The sequence below is a fragment of the Oncorhynchus keta genome, chromosome 15 (assembly GCF_023373465.1).
Source record: "Oncorhynchus keta strain PuntledgeMale-10-30-2019 chromosome 15, Oket_V2, whole genome shotgun sequence".
Lineage (NCBI taxonomy): Eukaryota > Metazoa > Chordata > Actinopteri > Salmoniformes > Salmonidae > Oncorhynchus > Oncorhynchus keta.
In genome coordinates this window covers 42,618,636-42,644,511 of record NC_068435.1, presented here as the reverse complement: position 1 = coordinate 42,644,511, position 25,876 = coordinate 42,618,636, and the positions used below count along the sequence as shown (strand labels likewise).

General features: G+C 46.2%; 1 protein-coding gene across 3 annotated transcripts in view; it reads right to left on the bottom strand.

The window, feature by feature from the left end:
* LOC118395004 (desmocollin-1) overlaps positions 1-25,876 on the bottom strand; it is a 139,178-nt gene that overhangs the window by 66,359 nt on the left and 46,943 nt on the right. For all 3 annotated transcript variants that reach the window (XM_035788753.2, XM_052464164.1, XM_052464163.1), the window contains exon 2: positions 13,148-14,965. In XM_035788753.2, coding sequence (XP_035644646.2) covers positions 13,148-14,701 — 1,554 coding nt within the window. In that variant the 5' untranslated portion in view covers positions 14,702-14,965. The remainder of the gene's footprint in view (positions 1-13,147; positions 14,966-25,876) is intronic.

Sequence of the window (25,876 nt, the reverse complement as noted above, 5' to 3'; positions counted from 1 at the left end):
CAGCATTCATTCTCATTACCGCTCAAACGTGGACTGAATAGGAACCCTGATAAAAGAGGGCAAAATTAGCCCCTGCTCCAAAAAAAGTGTGACATTGTGAGAAAAGTGCGAGTGGGGAGCGCTTGGAAGCATCGTTGCGCGGCAACAGCTAAGCACATTTGCTAAACGAAATGAAAATGGATACTCTGATTCTAAATATTCATTAGGTTTTGCAGAATCCCATTTCAAGGAGAACAATTGTATAGATGTATGACCTCCCAGGAGGTAAACAATTCACATGGATGTTGACAAGACTGTTTGCGCCTGTAAACCAAATATGAACTTTTCTAAGTTTCCACTGTCTGCAAAGTTGAGCTGAACAATTCTATATGCATTATGTTTCCATATATTTGACCATTCCTCCTTCCACAACATGATTTCACTGCAGAGGGTAACACTCTTAGTACTATTACCACTCTATTCCAGGAATTACTAATTAATTCTATGTAAATTACAATGTCTACAAATAAATTGGCAGGCAGTGAAGCGATTTCGTGGGAAGGGTGCCGGATTGAGACCCGCAAATAGACCCGAGTCACCACATGGCAGCTGGCCTTGGGGTCCTTTAAGGTTGTCACGGATACTGCCCTTGCAGTACATCCGATATTAGTTATTTGGGGAATCTTAACTTGGAGGACTTCTATCTTCATCCTGGATGTTTTGGGTTGGCCCGCCTGGTCTGCACACCAGGGGAGGCTGCTGATGGGAGGACGGCTCATAATAATGGCTGGAACGGGAGCATATGGAATGGCTGTCAAACACATGGAAACCAGGTGTTTGATGTATTTGAGACCTCTCCATCCGTTCCCCTCCAGCCAATAGCACGAGCCCGTCCTCCCCAATTAAGATGCCACCAGCCTCCTGTGCGGCACACTCAGCTGGTCAAGACCACCAGAATTGAAGGTTTCACACTCACAAAACTAAACACATTCAGGATTGTTAACGAAGGGGTCGTTAACGGCCTTAACGACGTGGCTTAACGAGGGGACTTAACGAGGCCCTTAATGAAGCTCCTGCCATCATTACCACAGTGAGTGGTGTCTGTGATGACAAAAGGCCGGCCAATCTCTGGCCCGGGAGGTGAGGAGACGAGTCCTCTCAAGATGTGCCCTCTAACCTGGCCGTCACTGATCAACACACAGCACTGTATATGGTACAACACTGGGCCCTCCATAACACCATCTAACCTGTCTGCCACTGTTCAACACACAGCACTGTATATGGTACAACACTGGGCCCTCCATAACACCATCTAACCTGTCCGTCACTGTTCAACACACAGCACTGTATATGGTACAACACTGGGCCCTCCATAACACCATCTAACCTGTCTGCCACTGTTCAACACACAGCACTGTATATGGTACAACACTGGGCCCTCCATAACACCATCTAACCTGTCCGTCACTGTTCAACACACAGCACTGTATATGGTACAACACTGGGCCCTCCATAACACCATTTAACCTGTCCGTCACTGTTCAACACACAGCACTGTATATGGTACAACACTGGGCCCTCCATAACACCATCTAACCTGTCTGCCACTGTTCAACACACAGCACTGTATATGGTACAACACTGGGCCCTCCATAACACCATCTAACCTGTCCGTCACTGTTCAACACACAGCACTGTATATGGTACAACACTGGGCCCTCCATAACACCATTTAACCTGTCCGTCACTGTTCAACACACAGCACTGTATATGGTACAACACTGGGCCCTCCATAACACCATCTAACCTGTCCGCCACTGTTCAACACACAGCACTGTATATGGTACAACACTGGGCCCTCCATAACACCATCTAACCTGTCCGTCACTGTTCAACACACAGCACTGTATATGGTACAACACTGGGCCCTCCATAACACCATCTAACCTGTCCGCCACTGTTCAACACACAGCACTGTATATGGTACAACACTGGGCCCTCCATAACACCATCTAACCTGTCTGCCACTGTTCAACACACAGCACTGTATATGGTACAACACTGGGCCCTCCATAACACCATCTAACCTGTCCGCCACTGTTCAACACACAGCACTGTATATGGTACAACACTGGGCCCTCCATAACACCATCTAACCTGTCTGCCACTGTTCAACACACAGCACTGTATATGGTACAACACTGGGCCCTCCATAACACCATCTAACCTGTCTGCCACTGTTCAACACACAGCACTGTATATGGTACAACACTGGGCCCTCCATAACACCATCTAACCTGTCTGCCACTGTTCAACACACAGCACTGTATATGGTACAACACTGGGCCCTCCATAACACCATCTAACCTGGCCGTCACTGATCAACACACAGCACTGTATATGGTACAACACTGGGCCCTCCATAACACCATCTAACCTGTCTGCCACTGTTCAACACACAGCACTGTATATGGTACAACACTGGGCCCTCCATAACACCATCTAACCTGTCCGTCACTGTTCAACACACAGCACTGTATATGGTACAACACTGGGCCCTCCATAACACCATCTAACCTGTCTGCCACTGTTCAACACACAGCACTGTATATGGTACAACACTGGGCCCTCCATAACACCATCTAACCTGTCCGTCACTGTTCAACACACAGCACTGTATATGGTACAACACTGGGCCCTCCATAACACCATCTAACCTGTCTGCCACTGTTCAACACACAGCACTGTATATGGTACAACACTGGGCCCTCCATAACACCATCTAACCTGTCTGCCACTGTTCAACACACAGCACTGTATATGGTACAACACTGGGCCCTCCATAACACCATCTAACCTGTCTGCCACTGTTCAACACACAGCACTGTATATGGTACAACACTGGGCCCTCCATAACACCATCTAACCTGTCCGTCACTGTTCAACACACAGCACTGTATATGGTACAACACTGGGCCCTCCATAACACCATTTAACCTGTCCGTCACTGTTCAACACACAGCACTGTATATGGTACAACACTGGGCCCTCCATAACACCATCTAACCTGTCTGCCACTGTTCAACACACAGCACTGTATATGGTACAACACTGGGCCCTCCATAACACCATCTAACCTGTCCGTCACTGTTCAACACACAGCACTGTATATGGTACAACACTGGGCCCTCCATAACACCATTTAACCTGTCCGTCACTGTTCAACACACAGCACTGTATATGGTACAACACTGGGCCCTCCATAACACCATCTAACCTGTCTGCCACTGTTCAACACACAGCACTGTATATGGTACAACACTGGGCCCTCCATAACACCATCTAACCTGTCCGTCACTGTTCAACACACAGCACTGTATATGGTACAACACTGGGCCCTCCATAACACCATCTAACCTGTCCGCCACTGTTCAACACACAGCACTGTATATGGTACAACACTGGGCCCTCCATAACACCATCTAACCTGTCTGCCACTGTTCAACACACAGCACTGTATATGGTACAACACTGGGCCCTCCATAACACCATCTAACCTGTCCGCCACTGTTCAACACACAGCACTGTATATGGTACAACACTGGGCCCTCCATAACACCATCTAACCTGTCCGCCACTGTTCAACACACAGCACTGTATATGGTACAACACTGGGCCCTCCATAACACCATCTAACCTGTCCGCCACTGTTCAACACACAGCACTGTATATGGTACAACACTGGGCCCTCCATAACACCATCTAACCTGTCCGCCACTGTTCAACACACAGCACTGTATATGGTACAACACTGGGCCCTCCATAACACCATCTAACCTGTCTGCCACTGTTCAACACACAGCACTGTATATGGTACAACACTGGGCCCTCCATAACACCATCTAACCTGTCTGCCACTGTTCAACACACAGCACTGTATATGGTACAACACTGGGCCCTCCATAACACCATCTAACCTGTCCGCCACTGTTCAACACACAGCACTGTATATGGTACAACACTGGGCCCTCCATAACACCATCTAACCTGTCTGCCACTGTTCAACACACAGCACTGTATATGGTACAACACTGGGCCCTCCATAACACCATCTAACCTGGCCGTCACTGTTCAACACACAGCACTGTATATGGTACAACACTGGGCCCTCCATAACACCATCTAACCTGTCTGCCACTGTTCAACACACAGCACTGTATATGGTACAACACTGGGCCCTCCATAACACCATCTAACCTGGCCGTCACTGATCAACACACAGCACTGTATATGGTACAACACTGGGCCCTCCATAACACCATCTAACCTGTCCGTCACTGTTCAACACACAGCACTGTATATGGTACAACACTGGGCCCTCCATAACACCATCTAACCTGTCCGCCACTGTTCAACACACAGCACTGTATATGGTACAACACTGGGCCCTCCATAACACCATCTAACCTGTCCGCCACTGTTCAACACACAGCACTGTATATGGTACAACACTGGGCCCTCCATAACACCACCTAACCTGTCTTCATAACATTAACCATTAGCTTTATATGGACTCCCGTTAACTCACACACCTTTCATTCAACCAGTAACAGCATAGATGAATGATCTCATCTAACATTACAGTACAACAACGCTATCATGTAGTACACGTACCTATTGACATTCACCACGACCAATAACGCCCCCTGACTTCCACTGTAAGAGCCCAAAACAGCCAGCTGCTTCATCAAATCCATTGAAAGAAGAAAAAAAAAACAAGTCATCCACTGATCACATCAGAGAAATCGCCAAACTCACCACAGTATCACCTGCCAGAGTAATCAGACTCGGACTTCAGCAGTGGCAGTACTGACTGAGGCGCCTGCTACTGTGTATGCAAACCTTGGCTCCCAGACCCCTAAATCACTTAAATTACTTATATTATGATAAGGTAATATGCTTATACTCATATACTCAATTTCACATTTTTGCAATAACCATACATCATAAACCACAGAAAAGGCACTCCGTGTCAACCTCTAAATCACTTAAATAACTTATAGCCGTATACTCAATTTCACATTTCTGCCTCACAATAAATCATAAAAACACAAGAAGTAAGAAAATCCACTTTGCATCTGCGCATTAGGCTAATGAATATGTTTTCCTCAGCACACATTCTGGGGGGTGGGGTGTAGAGGAGAAAGCATGGTTATGGGAAATTGGTGTTGACTCAAGGAAAAGAGCAATAGCCTCCAGTGGCACGGGGGACTCGAGGCATCATTCCACCACACAGGGACTACTGTAGTGTGAGGTTCAATCCACATCACACCAGGGAGAAGAATCAAAGGCTTTGGAGACCGCGTGAGGGAGGATATGCCTAGATCTTCAACTGCATTGTGGAGAATGGTCTCCTCGTGCACAGTTTGGTGGACTACCACTGTACACATCATGACTTCAAAGAGCCAGGGTCCCATGATCAATGTATACCAAGTGTCTAGACGTCTTGGGCTGTTTCCGTGCCGTTCATACCAACCCACTCCTTTCGTGTCCTCGGGGGGGAGTCAACAAGGGCATAGGGGAGGAGGGCACTGTATCAATTTGGGATGTGGCCAGCAACAACTTCACTTCAGAGCCAACTTTATAAACTAGCCTTGTGGCTAAATACAGAATGTGCTCGGAGCCATGTTTTAGACAGCCTCTCAGTGTGTCTTTCTTACCCTTGCAGGACACATCAAAGTGTAACTATGCCAGAAATGAAACACAGTGCTCCTGTTCCAGTGTGTTGCGTGGCCTGGCTGGCCAGAGAACTAATCTTAAAGACACTTGTCTAATGACAGAGGGTCAGATGGGTCTTCACCCCAGATCACCCTCCAGCTGGCAGGCCCCAGGGCCGGGACTGTGAGCCTTCCCCACCCCCCCTTCTACCCCCCTCCCCCCCAGCACCTGCAGCCTGAGGAAACAGCTGAGTGCGGGCCAGGGCTCTGGAACCATGACAGGGGCCAAGAGAGAAGAGGCCTAATCTACCCAGTGACACATAATTAAAGTCAACACTATGAGACGAGATGCTGTGAGAGAGAGTCTGATCATCATCGGACGCTTTATCCCAGCTGGATACTCCAGATAACCAGCTGGCCCAGAGGGGTAGAGCTCTGGTCTGTTACTTAGCCACAACCCCCCCACCCGACCTCATACAATCACACCATAGATTTGGGTTCAGTAAAAATACCCAGGAAACTCCCCTCACCGGATTTACACTTGGCTTCTGTCATATTTTGGGGTCTGGTTTCTTTCTGATCTTTCTCTCTAAGTGTCAACAGAACAGCAGGTATGGGTCAATCGTGTGCTTAGTGAGCAAGATTGATTCCAGCCTTGTGCTTGGCCTGTATTGGAGTCTTTAAATAATGTGGTTGTGTTGTGGACAGTTTGTCCTGGTCTGTTGTGATCTAATTCAGTCCTGTGTTAGTGGTTTTGCAGCAACATGTCGCCCCCTCCCCCACCCCCCACCCCACTTTGGCCAACATTTATTATTCATCAGTATTATTACCAGACCTTATCACCACAAGCCTCTTTATACATACTGTTATTATTCCCTGCCATCATGATAGTTTATTCACAACAAAACTGATTTGAGCTTTTAGCTCTAGACTACGCAAATCCTGCTTTTGATTATCATAATCAGCTGATATATGAGAGAGAACCGTGTGGTGCTCAGTGCAGATCGTTTTGTATCGCCCAATGCCCATTCTGATGATGTATACTCCACATCATATTTTTAGCAGGAGGGCAAGTGGCAACGTGGGAAAAGGCCACCGGAGGCCTACTGTAATTCACGTCTGTGCATTTAAAGGGCAAATCGCCCACATATATGCCACCGCGTGCCACTGCCAAGAGGACTGCTCCTTGCCAATGGGATTTTAGAGAGAGCAGAGGGGAATAGAAAAAAATGGGTCTTGAAGCACTGTTTGAATGTTTTCCCAATCATTTTGCATGAATCTGTTTGGGTGCATTTGTGTATTTTTGCATTGCATGTACAGCAAATGAGCGTGTGGATCTGTATGTTGGTTATGCACCCGTGTGTGTGTGTGTGTGTGTGTGTGTGTGTGTGTGTGTGTGTGTGTGTGTGTGTGTGTGTGTGTGTGTGTGTGTGTGTGTGTGTGTGTGTGTGTGTGTGTGTGTGTGTGTGTGTGTGCTTGCGTTGAGAGATGGGCACAGTGCCCTATCCCTCCCCTCCGACCCAACTCACTGGCCTCCTTCAGGGGCACTGGGGGAAGTGGAGCGGATGGCCATGCAGTCTCACTCTCAGCTCAGAGGCCAGTGAATAAATATTAGCTCAAGGTCACGAGCTGCACTCACACCGGGCCATGCATAATCAGGAGTTCACCCCAGCTAGGGCCTTCACTTCATATAATCACGGCTTTACCCACGCGGTGTGTTTAATTTGATCAAATCGCTGAGTTTAACCTGAATATGCTTTTAGTTCCATAATAACACAATTAACCCTCATGTGGGTTCAACTGTATAATAACGTGGCTCACCTGTTTAACTAACCATATCACATGCTTGTATACTTAAGTCAATATTTCACCTCCATAGATATCTTACTGTACGTTATATCCGATACATGTGCTTTATGTATATTTCATACTGTACATGTTAATGGTACGACATTCTGGTCCCGGTTGAAATGTATGTAATCAGTGGGTTATCTTGAGGTAGAATGGTGGTACACCATGACGGGTATCATTGTGAGGTTCTCCAGGTAAAATACTCCCCTCTCAACATTAGAGACTTAGCTATGGTAATGCTTTAAATTCATACACTCACTTTGCAAATTTGCTCGACATTATTCTGAGATTAAACACAAGCTATAAAAAGAGAAAGGAGAGCAGAACAAAGGTAGAGAAAGGCAGGCTTTTGTACGCTTTTGAATTCCACCTTTATTAGACTCCACAGTTTCTCCTCACGCTCTCTCCCTTTCTCTCTCACACGCTCCCCTCTCTCTCAGCTCCCACTCAGCACAGAAGTTGTTTGAATTTGCTCTCCACGGGGTTTTTTAATATTAAACCACACTCTCTCTCCCTCTCTCGTTTGCTCACACTCCCTCTCCCCTGCCTCCTTTCTTTATTCTCGCCATGCACGCTGCCTCTTCCCTTTCCTTACTTTTCCTCCTTTACAGCCTCTCTCCTCTGGTCTCCATCCTCTCTGTCTGGCTGAGTAGGGTTGATAGACTGTGAGGTCAACTCTAGAACGTGCCCCCGCTCCTTTCTTTTATCCTCACGTGCTCTTCCGCTCTGTTAGTTGTACGCCATTAACCTTTACACACTTTCTTCCCTCATTTTCCCCTCTCTGCATATCCTCTCTGCTTAAACGCTTCCCCCGTTTCCTCCTTCTCTCCATCCGTCCTTTCCCCTCTCTCCATCCCTCCTTTCCCCTCTCTCCATCCCTCCTTTCCCCTCTCTCCATCCCTCCATTCGACCCTTACTGGTCTCCAAATCGGTCTTCGCCCCAGTCCCATTCCACTGGCCCTTGATCCCCCCCGCCTCTCTTTCCTTCTCTCGCTCCCTTCCTGCCTCCTTTATCTCTCTCGCCTATCGCACTCGCTCTCCCTCCCTCCCTCCCTCCCTCCATCTTTCCCCTCTGTCTCTAATTGCTCTCTCGCCCCTGCTGTGCTTCAGCCCCGAGGCTAAATGACATTCCCAGGGAGAGAGGAAACGTAAAGAAAACACAAAGCAGTTTGGAATGAGACATTTTAGGAGTATTATTGATGAGCTTCCTGCCAGCAGGTGCGTGCTGTAACTGTTGCCCCCCTACGAGCTCCTCTTCTCTTTAACTCCCCTGCTTTCTCTCTTTCTTTTCCTCGCACTTTGCGCATAATGAGCTCCTTGTACATGCGTATAATTGTGTTTCGTGACTTTGTAGGGGCATTTGTGACCTATTTGTGTGCGTGCGTGCGCAGGCGTGCGTCTGAGTGCACAGCGGCTGCTGAGTTAAACCAACATGTTGGTCTCCATTTAAGGGACAAGGAGGAGATGGTCCCCCGCTCACAGGCAAGGAGCCAATGAACAAAGAGCTGTGAAACACTGAGTTCCAGAGAACCACACAGCCCTGCGAAACCCCCCGCGACAGCCACCAAATACCACCGCCAACACAACAAAGACTACTACCCCCTGCCCTCACAAGACATATTAAACACTACTACCGCCGTCAACATATAATGCACTTAAAACCGCCTCTCTCAACCCTGATTGGTTCTCATCTTATGGAAATGCAGAAATGTTATACAAATCCAATTCGATAAAGATTCAGTGTGTTCATGAAGATGCCTTTTAATATAATCTTCTTTTTTTTTTTACAGACAGATCAGTTCAGAGTGTTGTGTGTGCATGGAGAGTATTATGATCTAGGTAGGTTGTTTTGGGGGACAGGGATCATATAAAATACTGATCAAATCTAACCAGACCATCTCCTATTTCGCCCCTGGTTTACCAATGACGGCCCTCCAGACAGCTAGAGAGTTTTGAGTCATGCAGGTGAACGACAGCTCAGGCAGCGTAGATAGAATATGCACTGGGCTCAGCAAATAAATACTTTTGAAATGCCATTTCAGCTTAGTGAGGCTCCCACAGAGAGAGGAGAGCAGTGTTAGAGTTCACTCGAGCACCACCGAGGCAAACACAAACCTTTGCGACACGCCTATCCACTCTGCATTCTGTCAGTACTCGGTTTCCCCCTTTGGCACTGTTAGAATCTTAAAAACCCCATTAAAGAACATGTGACGACAACGTCAATGAAATCCATCATTATCACATGGCTGAGATGCTGGCTCCACCAGAAGCACATAGACATCCAGCGCTGTGCTGTGTACAGACTTTCTGTCCTCAAGGTACTGTGGCGTTAACCATGTTTAATGTTACATCAATCAGTGTTTGGGGCATGAGTTATATATGTGGGGTCTGAAATGATTGACTGCCTTGATAAAGATGAGCAAAAAAATGACAGTGTTAAAAAAAGAAGAAGATTCAAATACTGAGCATTATTGGATGTTCGAAAAAAATGGAGAAATTATGTTATTTTATCCTGATACAATTGCTCATAGACAGAGATTTTGTTTAAGAGGCACTATCTCGTTTTCGACCGCCAAACCCACCACTGCTGTGCATGGCTAAAGAGCTCTGTTTTCACGTCATCCGACAAATGTAAACACCTGGAGTTTGCTAAACTGCATTGGCACTTGGATTGAAACGGGTGCTTTGGTCAGATGACATGAAAATAGAGCTCTTTGGCCACGGTGGTGGGTTTGCCGTCGAAATGACGATGCATAAACACAAAACCTATACCTACTGGAAATGAAGGAGGTGGATCGTTGATGTTATGGGGCCATTTTGCTCATGGACTTTACCCAGTAACAGGATTTCTCTGCTAGGAGGCTGAAACATGGCCTTAATTGGATCTTCCAGGTGGACAATAACCGCAAGCACACTTCAAAATCCACAAAGAAATTGGCCACAAAATAAACATTTTGCAATGGCTATTTCACTCTCCGGACTTGAACCCCATTGAAAACCTGTGGTTTAAATTGAAGAGGGCAGTTCATGAACACAGACGAAGGATATCAAGGATCTGGAAGGATTCTGTATGGAGAAATAGTCTTAAGATTAATCCCAATGTGTTCTCCAACTCAGTGCTGTTATCTTCACAATCATTTTGACCCCTAACTTTTTGAGAGAAAAAAAGTATTACTTGTTAAACAAAATCTCTTCCTTTGATCAATTGTATTAGTATAAAATAGTATAATTTGCCAATTTCTTGGAGCATACAATATAGCTCAGTATTTGAATGATTTATTTTATGCAGTTTTTTTTGCTCATGTTTATCAAGGGTCAGTCATTTCAGATCCTCCTGTATCTAGCAATATATAGTAATATGTGTGTGTGTGTGTGTTTGCGTACATGTCTGTGTGTGTGTGTGTACAGTGTGTGTGTGTGTGTGTGTGTGTGTGTGTGTGTGTGTGTGTGTGTGTGTGTGTGTGTGTGTGTGTGTGTGTGTGTGTGTGTGTGTGTGTGTGTGTGTGTGTGTGTGTGTGTGTGTGTGTGTGTGTGTGTGTGTGTGTGTGTGTGTGTGCTTTGACAGCTAAAACCTTGAACTGCAACGCATCTGGCACAAGCACTGGCAGTCTATACAGTATATTCGTCATCACAGTCTCCATCATCGAACCATGATCATCTCTCTAATTAAGGAGACGCAAAGAATCATGTCCCCATTGATCTTCAGTGTGTTGCAGCTGAGCCTGCAGCCTGTACAGCCTGTAGCCTATACTGGGCCAAAGTAGGAAGGTGAAACATTCATATGTATTAAGATGTATAAAAGCATTATGCATGTATGTACAGCTCTGATACACTCTGAAATGAATGACACACAGGTACAGGCACGGGCACAGGCACACACACACATACACACACACACATATACATACACACACACATACACAAAAACACACACAAACGGTGTTCTGGGAGGACTCCATGTGTCAGCGATATCATATGGCGCGTGTGTGTGGTCTGGCTGTGTTCCCTCATAGAGCTCAATACAATCTGCAGGCGTAAATACCTGCTCACCAGAGCATATTGGAACTAATGACTTACAATGCTGGCCATCTGTACCGCTGGCCATTCAGCTCATGCATTCTGTCCTTGCCCGTTCTGTATCAATTTGGGCAATTTGTCATCCATCATACATCATGTCCTGGAAGGCCTGATTGAGGTGCCCATATTAAGCATTCCCTAATAGTCAGTAGGCTACTTACAGACTCCGGTCTCAGTCGGAGAGGGCCCCTGCCTGACAGTCTGTACAGCTAGATATAAACCGTGAAGCAATTTGGCCTAAGCGTTTGTAAAATAGGATCTGCAGACAGGGAGACATTTCCCACAGAGCTGGGCTTCTTCCCCCCTCTCTCTTTTTCCCTCAGTGCTGTCTGACAGCCCGCAGCACTCACACAGAATCATTACTATTCATTTACTCAGCAAACTGGCCACAGTGACTTATACATGAGCCATCTTACACTGCAGCGTATCAACACAGTGCAACTCTAAGGTTAAGTACAGCGAGAGCTTGGGTATGCGCATGTCCAGCCAACATGGCCTAAGTCACATCCACAGTAGTCTTTGGAAACCAATGGAGCAGGATGAGTCGGCTACACGATTGCTATAATGAATTACCAGATCGAAGGGGGAGAAATACAGACCCTGGTAGTATTTTGAGGTGGTTAATGTAGTCGTGATAAATCTATGTTCGTAAGATGTATCAAGGGCAGCAGGTAGCCTAGAGGTTCAGAGCGTCGGGCCAGTAACCCGAAAGATCACTGGTTCGAATCCCCGACCCAACTAAGTGAAAAATCTATCGATGTGACCTTGAGCAAGGCACTTAACCCTAATTGCTCCTGTAAATCGCTCTGGATAAAAGTGTCTGCTAAATGACTCAAATGTAAATGTAAATCAACCTGATTGAAATATCATTCCACCGGGCCTACTGGACTGCTGGCCACGAGGGAGAAGAATTGACAGGTCCTGACCTGGTCTGAAATGAGAGAGAACTTTTACTGCTGCCTTCGGGATCAATGATGTAATGAAAAACTGAGCACATTAATTTGAATGAAGATGTCAATTCCCATTGGTGTGTGTAGATTGGTGCTCGTCATGACTGGTCCCAGGGGCCCATATGGATGAAGGGGTTTTGTTGAGCCTCAGTGCCTCATTGATTCATCTAAGTCTTCATGAGGATTGGAGGGCACCACAGTAGACTGGTCTGCTGTAAATCAATTCCAATTGAAAGGTTTACGACACATACAAAACAAACCCTGCAGCTGCTGAGGACAATGAGATAGTACCACCAGTGTACATAAAGAACATTAATGTTAGTTAATGTTAGGGTTGAATTAGGACAGTTCAGAACTTGGGGCTCTTCAACTCTGGTCCTGGAGTTGGTGTGCAGGCTTTTGTACTTGCCCAGCCTTAACACACCCGATTCAACTAATCATGGTCTTCAGTCAGGCCCACGATTAGTTGAGCCAGGTGTGAGAGTAGGAGTTAGAGTTAGAGACCCTTGGCTGGAATAAGTTACACATAAAGTGATTCATAACTCTAATGAATAGTTAATAAAGGTTCCTTACCCGTCCGATGAGCACCGGTTCAGGCCCGCTGTACTCTTCAATCACAAAGAACTGGTTCCAGATCCAACTCCTCCTGCTGCGTGACCGAGCCCCCTCCCCATCCATTTGACCACGGCCCTCCTCCTCATCCGCCTCTTGGAACACCAGGCCCCGCCCATTCCCGGGATGGGACTCAACTGTCATCCCCCCACCGGCTGCCTTGTCCTGGTTGAAGCCCCAGTGTGTGTCTGGGTGGAGTTTGAGGACATGGCTGCTATCGATTGGCTCTATGGCGCCACCTTCAGGGTCTTGAGTGGCAATCGGGCTGTTGATTTTGAGTCCTGGTGCGGCTGTGTGAAGAAAACTCTCCTTTTGGGAATCCCCTGCCACACTCCCAGTCCCCTCTACCTGGGGCTGTGAGGTGAACACTGAGGGAGGGCCAGCATTTGTCTGAGAAGAGATGCTTGAGGGTAGATGCTTGGTCAGGGCCGGAGGGTCAGTCTTACTGGTCTTACCGATGGTCACCTCCCTGTCAGTGTGGAGACTGACCTCATTCATAGGTGTTGACAGAGGGTGAGAGGTGTGTTTGCTCTTCCAAGTGACTGTACTATCTGCAGCCCTCATCTCAGAGTTGTCTTTTCCCACACCAGAATCTAGAGTGACTTCACTTAAAGTGTGAACAGCCTTTTCTAGACTTGGATCAGGATTTGTGACAGGGTTTATATGCGGCAGTGCAGTTGGATTATCCAATGCAAAGTGGTTTTGAGTAACAGCCAAATCTTGCTTCTGTAATTTTAGGGCCTCCATCGGGCTGTGATCCACATCAATCAAATCTCTCTTTCTGCTTCGACTGCTCTTGCTCTGAAGATCATTCAGACTCGGAACACTCTGCATCTGTGAGTTCACAATCATCACCAGGTTCTCTTTTGACAGCAGTTTTAGGACACTGTAGCTGCCGGTCACATTTAATTTTCTGGTTGAATCCATAGTGAGTCCTTTGCCTTGCAGCCCTGTGGTGTGAATGCTCAGATCTGGTCTCACTCTGGATCGGGAAATGGATTTGAATCTGGTTCTATTGGAGTGTAGGTCTGGTCTATGGTGAACTAGGAATACTTTCTCCATCCTCCCTGTTTTGGTGGGAGTCCCAGCATTATTTGTACTGTTCTTGATCTTTTTAAGTTCTTTCTCCTGGACCGATTCCCTGTTATTGGGTGACAGAGTTGATTCTCCTTTTTTGATAGGGTTTTCTTCCATGTCCAGAACTGGATTAGGTTTAAAAGCCTGCCTCTCCTTATTAGATGGTATGGCTGCATGATTCTGGGGTATTTTGGGGTGAGAGATAAAGCCACTATCATCACCCAGGTCATGACCAATTGAGTTTCTAAGAGTCACCATGGGCATCACGTTTGAATTCACGCTTGAATCCCATTGGTCCGCTATTCTGTTCTCCCCTAGCTTCAGCAGGTGAGTCCCGCCCACCCCTCTTCTCCTGACAATCTTAGTGGCTGAACCTTCTCCCATAAGCTCCTCCCACAGACACAGTGAGACCAATAGGAGCAGATTCCTGGTGATCATCTTGTCCTGTGGTGAGATGTCCTAGTTTGAGTGATGCTTGGTGCAAGGAAACACTTGTTTTCCGGCTGTCTTCATTCTCTCTATTTCTCTTTCCTTGTATCCTCCCTCTCACTCTTCCATTACGTGCCCTTCACACTGAGATGGAGGACAGGCGCCGCGTTGAATATCTTTCTCTATCTGTTCACAGCTCCTCTCTGCTGTTTCCCCCCTCCCCCCCCCTCTTGCAGAATGTCTCGTTCAGTTTCCCACGGAGGGTTGAACTCCCTGAGAGAAAGGATAAAGATAATTAAGTTAGAACTGTAATCATCCCACTGTGTTAATTAAAAGTGGAGCGACACAGCAAGGTAGGTAGGATAACTCACAGATGAACAAGCCGGACAGATCAACCAACGGGGCAGAAATCACATTTACACAAGCAGTGGTGCTTCGCAAGGCACAGTCAGATAGTTATTGTTACACTGAGTGACGAAAGTGTTCGGCAGGTCGCACTGTGTTGCCACGCGCAATACGGATTCATGCTCTTGATTTTGTGCACTCTTGTTGTTTAGAGCTTTGTGAGTTGTGTACCGTTTTTGTTTAACTATGTGCTGTCTTGTGCAGTGTAGTGTGTTGGTGTGTATGACACTTGAGCAGTGTTGTGGTGCAGACAGACCCTGTCAGTACATTCATTGGGGCATGAATAAAGTCCAAATAATCCCAAAAGACTCCACCTTCACCCTTCCTCTCCTGCCCTCCTTCCCCATTTAAACAAATCGTTTTTCTTAAGAAAAAACCTTACACTTCCTCCTCCTCCTCCTCCTCCTCCTCCTCCTCGTCTTTTCCTATTACCACCTCTCCCACTCACCACCCGTCTCTCTAGCTCTGCCCATCTATCCATCGCAGTCTCTCCATCGTTCTCTGCCCCAGGTTTGTTTTAGTATGCTATCCCTTCCTCTGCTCGTCTTTCCTGTCCTTTCCTCGTTCCCTGTCAATCATGATGCTGTCGTAGCGTCCCTCACCCTCCGTGCTCTCTCTCTCTAACTTCAATCAATCAGCCAACCCTCTCCCTTTGACGGCCCAGTGACATTGGAATTGACAGGTGTCTGGCATCCTTATTGATGACACAACATACCATTATAAAAACCTATATAGTACTCATATATCAAGTGGAACAGTTCATATTCACAGTCACAGTATTTACTGACTAGAAGTACCACCACACAAATTAACAGGGTATCATTCATTGAATATGTCTGTATTCCCGGGAGCATTGCTACACATGCAGGCCACTGCAGTTTGAAGATCCAATCAGAACGACCCCTCACCCAAGCTCAATGACACCCGCTCTGTCCAGGATGAACATATTGTCAGGGAACTTGTCGGGCCAGGCAGTCGTTGCCATGGGCACCCTGTTAACGGGCTGAGGGCAGATAGCAGGTCAGAATATTGATGCGTGGATTGTTAGTGGTTGGGGGAAGGGTTCATTACTGGTGTCTATCTGGGATGTTGTGTCAGACCGTGGTTTCCCAGTGACGTTATGGGGTCAGTGCAGTCCTTCAACTGATCCCTGTACGTACCTGAACTGCATTCTTCTGTCGAACAGAGTGGCTCAGAGTAGACTATGGAGTGTGACTCATTGTTCTAATGAGTGGATGATGTAACACATGCATTGGTTGAAAACACGACATGTGTTACTCATGATAGTAGGTTGAATGTGTTACTCATGCTGTGTCTAATGGCAATACAACCCATCAATACACACCCTCATTCCGCTCCAGGTGATGCGCTTGATATCCCCCACGGTATCAGCAGGGGAGACACAGGCTGGTTGTCCCTGTGCTCATAACTACAAATCTGGAGCCTCCGGAGGGTATTTTTCCTCATCTCAAAGTTGTGGGATGTCGACGTGTGAACGACGTTGCTCTCCAATAGACTTCATCTCTAATAGACACATTTCTACGTTTAACACAATTCAGAGCAATGTCCAGGTTATAATCACCGTGACAACCAACCTGTGTGATTACCAGGCCCTGCCTCCTTTACTTCCTCATTCAGACGCTGATGAGCTATAGTGTCCCTCGGTGGAACACCCTCTCGTCTTTTAACGTTCCGCTGCTTCCTGCCGTGTTCCATTTACCCCCTCGGGTGCACAGAGTTTCTTGCTGAACTGATTCATTGGGGCCGTAAATATCTTAATGAATTTTTCCCTTCCTTGGGCCCCAAACTCAAACGATCGTTTGGTTCGTTAGTATTAGAGGCAGATCTCTGCCATCGATCGCAGGAAGCCGAGTTGCAGTGAAGGCTGTCACCAACTTAACGAGACTGAACATTTTAATTACGATTCACCCTCGGTCCGTGCTGTCTAGCTCGCCTTTCCTCTCTGGAGCCCCATCTCTCACACAATCGCATACATATATATTATCACGGGCGCAGAAAAACACAAAACTAAAACATAGCCATTCCCTCCTAATTCCAGACACTCAGAAAATATTCATGCAAATACATGAAACACAAACACAGTCTCTTCTCAACACACACACTGCTAGACTGCAAGAAAGACTCCGCCACAAACCCCACACAAACAACAACACATATGTGTGTGGTTCTGTTCCCGGTGGAAAGCTCAGGGGACCGCCTCTGGGACCCACAAAAAGTCAGAGAAGAAAGAGAGAACTCGCCTTTCTAGGAAAGGTAGTCCAAGAACAGTCGCCCTTATAATTATGCATGGAGAAACAAACAACAGAGAGAAGAGGAGATAGAAGAGGCAGCCCACGAGCAAAACAGGCCTGTCTTGGGAGACCATCACTACGTTTTAAGAGCATAAAGCCATTGAACACACATAACCCAGGCCTTGTCTTGAACCTCAGCAGATAAAAGCAGACCTGTCAACAAAAAAAAGTGTCGAGCTTTATAAATCAGCACAGTGAATCTGGAGGATGAGGAGTCATTCCTCCTCGCTCCTCCTCAACGAAGAAGTTGTGGATAAACCCGTGCAGATGGAATTCATCTATCCATGCCCTGATTATATATCTGGGCTGCAGGTGAAATCTGTCACAAGACGGTAAATGTGAACGGTGAGCATCACAGCTGCACGGGCATTGGGAACCAGTCACCGGCCATTCCCTGCCAGGCCTGAAGAGGCAAATCCCCTGAGAGGTGGGTTCGTCGGGACAGAGAGAGAAGAAAGAAAAGGAGGGGAAACAACAAAGGAACCGACAGAGAGTAGAACAGAAGAGTGTAATCCAGTCATCCAGACGAAGTCCTCGTTTTGATAAGTGCAGAACGATAAGTCCACTTCAGGGCCGGCTCCGAGCTTAGAACACAAACTCATCACCGTAATACAAAGAGAAAGAAGGGCTTATGATCCACAGGGTCCCAGATTGGTCAGAGTGTTCTATAGCTGGGTTAAAGGTTGTAGCAAAAGAACATTTCCAGCTAACAATTGGATCAAGTGAAACTGTTCACAGGAGACGATATACAGTACCAGGATTAGCAGAGTATTCACAACATCCTCACATTGCTTTAAGAACCTCTAGGGAAAAGATCATTCACTCAGAATCCATTCCAACACTACTACAGCCCACTGGCATGATCTAAAATCATTACTAATCGGATTACTTTGAATTGAACACGTTTAGCGCTAAGTGTTTGAGTACAGGGATATACCATGACCCCTCGAACCATGTGGATGTAGCAAATTCTCATGTTCGGCGTTCACATCCATTCAAGTGTTAGATAATGAATAAACATATTCCCTCCCTGTACTGCCTGAGTTCATTCTCATGGGGAAACCACGAGAGATCTATGTTTTTAACAAGGAGAGAAAAGTCTGTATTTGGACGGTGGAACGTGCTACCAAGCTTTTCCCCGCACATAATATGACTCTATACTCAGACGCCGACTAACGAGCATTACACCTGGGCACTGTACCTCTCCTGCATTTCAAGAACAAAAGTCGAAGCTTCAGTGGTCTACCTGCACAATGATAACCTAAGGTCAGAGGGGTGTTTTTGTAGCAGACAGCTCTGCTGGTCTGTGTCAAGGTCTCCTGGGTAGAAATTCACCACATGGACACAGAGGAGTGGTGAGTCACTCAGGCAGCAGAGGCATTTACAGAAATTACACCTGATGCCCATCAAGACTGCCTTTCTTCATCTTCTGCCTGGCTGTTTTCGCACATCAAACAGCTATCTGATCTTCTCAAAACTGCCTGACATTTTAGAGAATGTCCCCGTAATCTATGAACACTCTCCCTGCAGGCAAAGTGTGTGTGTGTGTGTGTGTGTGTATGTGTGTGTGTGTGAACAGAATGTTGCTAATGCACAGGAGATTTTGTCTAACAATATCCTTGATGCATCCCCAACCCACTCGGTACATTGCAACCCTCGTACATCAACAAAATAAAGTTTGTCCTTCCTCATAGAAAAGGGAGGTACGATAGATATATTGTACGTTGATTATTAAAAAGACAAAATCTCGACTTCCTTCTCGCCTGTTTACGTTTCAAGGGCGTTACCGGGGAGCCTGCCGGCCCAGCTGGTCGAGGGGGAAACTTTTCAGAGATGAAAAAACACCAAAGTGCCCAAGGTTGGAATTCGAATACATCGCAGACCTATGGACAGGAGACGACACTATAAAAAGAGACACAGCAAGGCCACAGCTGTGAAGAAGAGGCCCGAATAATGACACCTGATATTTTTTTAAGTACGCACAAATCCATTTCCAGTAGAACTCGCTTTCGTTTAAAAAAAAAAAAAACCTCAATATTATCTCCACGGGCAGCACAGCGAAAGGAGCACAATGGCACCGCATTCTAATGCCTGATCATGATCGATAGTCTTCCGCACCATGTGCTGCTCGATAGAGCGTTTCTTCCAGAACTCCCTCAGCTATGTCTTCAATTGATTGTTAATAGTGGTGAGGGGTTGTTGCCTAGTAACATCCTCATGTTTCGCTATACTTAAACGGAGTCAAACGAGTCTTGTGATCAGTGTTAGTGTTTGATGCCACGCTGTACTTGTCTTGTGTGATCGTTACATCAATCGAGACTAGAGCATGACTAGCATGATGCCACGCTGTACTTGTCTTGTGTGATCGTTACATCAATCGAGACTAGAGCATGACTAGCATGATGCCACGCTGTACTTGTCTTGTGTGATCGTTACATCAATCGAGACTAGAGCATGACTAGCATGATGCCACGCTGTACTTGTCTTGTGTGATCGTTACATCAATCGAGACTAGAGCATGACCAGCATGATACCACCCTGTACTTGTCTTGTCTGATCGTTACATCAATCGAGACTAGCACATGACTAGCATGATGCCACGCTGAACTCGTCTTGTGTTATCGTTACATCAATCGAGACTAGAGCATGACTAGCAAGATGCCACGCTGTACTTGTCTTGCGTGATCGTTACTTCAATCGAGACTAGAGCATGACTAGCATGATGCCACGCTGTACTTGTCTTGTGTGATCGTTACATCAATCGAGACTAGAGCATGACTAGCATGATGCCACGCTGTACTTGTCTTGTGTGATCGTTACATCAATCGAGACTAGAGCATGACTAGCATGATGCCACGCTGTACTTGTCTTGTGTGATCGTTACATCAATCGAGACTAGAGCATGACTAGCATGATGCCACGCTGTACTTGTCTTGTGTGATCGTTACATCAATCGAGACTAGAGCATGACTAGCATGATGCCACGCTGTACTTGTCTTGTGTGATCGTTACATCAATCGAGACTAGAGCATGACTAGCATGATGCCACGCTGTACTTGTCTTGTCTGATCGTTACATCAATCAAGACTAGAGCATGACTAGCATGATGCCACGCTGTACTTGTCTTGTGTGATCGTTACATCAATCGAGACTAGAGCATGACCAGCATGATACCACCCTGTACTTGTCTTGTCTGATCGTTACATCAATCGAGACTAGCACATGACTAGCATGATGCCACGCTGAACTCGTCTTGTGTTATCGTTACATCAATCGAGACTAGAGCATGACTAGCAAGATGCCACGCTGTACTTGTCTTGCGTGATCGTTACTTCAATCGAGACTAGAGCATGACTAGCAAGATGCCACGCTGTACTTGTCTTGCGTGATCGTTACTTCAATCGAGACTAGAGCATGACTAGCATGATGCCACAAATGTTATATCATGTAGTTAGCTTTGAGGTCTGTGTAGGGCCTATGTCAGTACTTGTTTGAACTGCGTAACAACTGATGAATCATTTACCTTAGTTGCGCGCCATTGCACTAGTTTGGCGTTGGTCAGTAGGCTATAGCCTGGAGAGTTGCTATGTTGTCATGCCATATTACTGTAGCACTATATTATTATATTTGCATGGTACTGTTGAGCTGAGCTAGTTATGTGTTGTGCTCTGGGCCTCGGAGCCTCTCTCGCTCTCTCTCTCTCTGCTGCCACACTTTTTAATCCCCCTTGTTGGAGTCACAAAGTCCCAGCCTTATTAGCATATATCTCCCCTTCTGTCTGACTTTTATGCTCCCTCGGTCCTCCTCAGCTTTATTTCACCGGCGACAGATATTTTTGTAATGCTAATGCTAATGCCCCAATCTCAAATATGCATTTTGTTTTTGTCTTTTTCTATTTGGGTCAGTTTGTTTGTTTATTTTCTCTATCTGTTGTATCGGAGGGAGCAGTTAAGTGTTTCCTTTGTGCTCTCAGCTAGCCAGGTAGCACCGTGTGCGCTGGGTGCTAACAGATAGGCAACCAAGGAGAGGTAGCTAAAGTGACAATGATGAATGACCTTTGTTCAGTGGATTCTACTTCACTTTCCTCTGTGGCTTGTGTTGGGTTTTGTCTCAGAGTTGTTTTTATTTGATTTTGTATATGTTTTTAGCTCAGAGTTGTCGGTTGGGTTAGAGGATAAACCTTAGGGATTTCCCGAGCTGCGAGTTTCCGAGTTTGGTAAGCTCAGCCTCTTGGCATGCGGTGGTGCATGAGATCAAAGTTGGTTGGGTGTTGTTTTTCAGGGCCGTTTTCTGTGCTGAGCGTTGTCACACTGGGTGATGGTGTGCAGGTTCTCCGGCTCGCTTCCAGCAAGCAGCTCAAGATGTCGAGACACACACACACTGAGACAGACACACACATTCAAATCCCGCCCCTACCACAAGGTCAATTCCTCAGCACGGTTGAAATCATTCCAGAGGGCAAGGGGCAGGTGGCAGGGGTGCAGAGGGGGACTGTCAAAGACCAACCGTAGCCTGGGGGGACGATAATGAGGACACTGCAGAGGTGGAGATTCCCCCTTCTGCTAATGTACAGATCACAGGGCTCTTCTAAAAAGCCCTGTGCTTTTCCATAAAACTGCATCTATAGCCGTGGAGAAGCTTAAGCTGTAATCCTCCATGAAGGATTGAGTCTGCTATGGCGGCCTCTGAGACTAAGTTGAGGGTTAGAGTGTGTGTGTTTGTGTGTAACTTCAAGTGTGGATGTGTGCGTGCAAGTATAACGCTCTCCCTAATATTGGGCAAAGGCCTATGTTTGGGGGATGGACCTGGAGCTGGAGAACATACGATAGAATAAGAGGGAACACATTAGTGGGTGTCTGTGTTTGGGCTTGGCGAAGAGGGGATGAGGACGGGCCAAGAGAAGGGGTGGCTCGGTTCTCGGAGTAGAAAATAAACAGATGGAGAAAGGTGCTGACATTTCCACTAACCGACCGGACAAGTGGGCTTCCTCTGGACTGGAGGATAGTATTAGACTGAGAGGGCAGAGAGTTCTGCAGCTATAAAGGACTTGGATAGTATTAGACTGAGAGGGCAGAGAGTTCTGCAGCTATAAAGGACTTGGATAGTATTAGACTGAGAGGGCAGAGAGTTCTGCAGCTATAAAGGACTTGGATACTGTACCTCTGTTATTATCTCCACCCCACAGACCAGCCAGGATTACTACACACTCATGTAAATGGCCACTAATACAAGGACATCACTCTCACGGACCACTACTATTAAGAGTCCTCTGAGCCAGCATTTCACTCTTTCTTTTGATCCATCCATCCTTTTATCGCTCCAATTCTCTCTCTTTCTCTCACACACACAATATATCTCTTCCATTTCATTCCCTCCCTCTACCTCCTTTTCTCTCCCCCTCCCTTTCTCGTTCCCTCCCTCCCTCTCTCTTTCCCGCTCCCTCTCAGGGTATTAGGCATTCAAAGATCTCTCTCTGGCTGGCATGCGGTAGAAGTTATCAGTCCATCTCTCCCTTCCTTTTCTCTATCTCTCTAATCTTCGTTAATCTTCCAGCCCAGAGTGAAGTGAGAATTAGTTTCTCACTCTCTCTCATCAATCTCTTGCACCTTTCCCCTCCCTTTCACCATCTCTCTCGTTCTCTCCTTGTCTCCCTCCCTCAATTCACTCACGCTCCCATTCTTTCACCTCTCTCCTCATCTTTCTCACTCATTCCCGGGCTCCACTATTCCTGCTTCATTCCTCTCTCCGTGTCTCCATTTCTCATTCCTCCCTTTGCTATTCTAACTGAACACCTCTCTCTCCCTATCCCATCTCCCTCCATTCCTCTTCCTCTCTCCTCCCTGCAAAGTCGACCAGTGTGAGTCGATTAACCCTGCAGTGTGTCCTTCTCTGTCACCCTGCCACATGCCCCTGCATGGCCCCAGCCAGTCAGAGGGTAAAGACATGATGACTTCCATCCATCCTCCATTGTGAATCACTCCACAGAAAGAAAAGCACAGGGAAGGGCTATCCTGCCCTCAAAACAAAACGTCCGTTGTCAGGCTACTAGGTCATAACTAGATAATGTCCCCTACAGAGGGCCTTCAGACCACAGACACACACAGGAATTACACCCTGCACTTCCTGTTGTTTACAATATGACAGACTGTCCAACTAAAACCTGTCACTGTATAGGGCAATTGTAACACGGCAGGCACTGTGTTTTTCAAGATTCTGGCCCCAATTAAACGACACAAAAAAGAAAACAACCTCACTGCAGGTACAATGAGAATGTTTACGCTGTGTGTCAAGGACAGGTGTACTCATTACCCGCTAGCAATGTCTCCAAGGAGGAACAGCTTGCAGGTGTCCGTTTTAACACCGTTAACACGTCCTATACAGCATAAATACACCTGCGATTGACCGAAGTGAGGCCTCAATCACCTTTGCTAATTGTTGTAGAAAATATAGCTACTGTAAGGAATGTACAGTGTCTGCTGTACTAGCAGCCTTGGGGCTATATTATCGGCTGGCGTTAAGGCGGCGCTAACGTCAAAAAACAAATTAGTTAGCAATTGCGCCGTGTAAAAACTGGCGCACTAGCATTTTCCCGGCCCTAACACCAGGCTCGGGCAATTTACTGTCTTAAATCAGCTCACTTGCACTCAGATGGGTTGGGGTGGAAATATTTGAGGTGTGTCCTTAAAAACATGATCCAAAGTGCTGATTTTAGGCAGCGCTGATATGGATATTTAAGGTCAACCAAAAGCTGGTTTTAGCGGTAACACAGTTGGTTATGGCAACATGAATTTTGACAGTGGAAACACAGCCTATACACCCGGGACACACACTGCCAATATGAGCATGGAACAAGAGTAGACTAATGTGCTTTTGATGCCTGTATACGTCCCCATTTCGTTTTATTTGATTAAAAACCAAGCATAGCCTCCTTTCCTCTCAATTAAGGCTTTTCTTTTGTCTGCCCAATGAAATCGCGAAGTCGTCAAGACCTTCGACGAAGGGTTTGGCTCCTGAGACCAATTGGAAATAAATATGAATCACCGATGCTTTATTAAAATATCAAGTAGAACAGCGAGTCGACATTCCCTTTTGATCTATGCATGATGTAGGCTATTTTGTCCATGCCCATCATGAAAGGAGAGATGAGAACCTCCGTGAATACCGGTGAAACCTTATATTTAGAAGTTATTTTTGTCATCAGCTTATTTTTCTGTTGCATATGTTCAAACCCCAAGACCTCCCTGAGATCTACTATAACGAAGGCCAGTTCAACAGAAGTGCTTGTCTTTTTTGATCCTGGGGATATGATCCTGATATCATTTACATTTGACCTTTATTTATTATTGTTCTTTTTTTGTTCAAACTGATTGCTGGGTTTTGTTTCTCTCGTAAAATTGTATTACAACCAAACTTGTTAGAATGATTCACCTTCCTGGTTTTATGTTGACAACGTCCGTGGCACGCTTGCAGTGCGGCTTATGGAGATGTGTGACTACGATCTGATCTGTAAATGGTTCCGATTATGTTCATAAAGCATAGGCCTATTTAGGAGCAGCGTACAGGCGGCGAGTCGACATTCTCCCTTCTCTTATATTGGATCTTTGTCCAGCTACTCTTAAAAGTTTGGATGTGTGTAAAAACCCTCCATAGTTTTCATTGTTGTAATATTATATGCCCACGGGGAGAACGTAAGGTGCCTGTAAGTGTGACATAGCCTATTTAAAATAATTGTTATTTTCTTTTGTTTAGAATTTGATTAGAATTATTCTGTCTCTTTTTTTAGGCCTTTTCAACAATGAATTTAATATTGCTTATTGACAATGTTTGGCATGCAATTACTTAGAACAATGAGGACTGAAAACAGGTTCAAGTTAACCTATTTAGCAAAGATGGGATAGGTCTACATTTTGTTATTTCATTTCTGTAAGCCATTTAACAAGCTATAACGGACAAACATTGGAATTGGAGTTGATTCCAAGGTGACACGTAAAAGAAAGTAAATACACAACCTGAAGCAACTACATATTTTGCCATGGAGCCACGTTCTGATTGGCCAGTGAGGGGCCAAGACTCAACACACCCACAACTTGTTGATTCATCAAAAACCCAGCCCTTTCGTGCCCCCGCCAGCAAGTGCGATGACAACTGTGGCGGTGGAAATAGCTCAAACATTTGACACACCCCTGAACCTATAGCGAAACCGCCTGCGTTAGGTTTGTTAAAATAGTCCCCGTCATGAAGAGACACGAGAGAGAAAGATCCCGGTGAAGGTCAGAAAATACATGAACGCAGAGAGAAAAAAAGATGTAAGTGAAATAAATGAAGAATAGGGGGAGAGGGATAAACAGATCAGGGCCGCTAGTACGTGATGGGCAACAGAGTTCAAACGACAGAGGGATGAGGGAAGAGGTTGACATGGGTTAATCCTCCCCATTCCCTACCATTCCCAGTGAAAAAGAAGGGACAG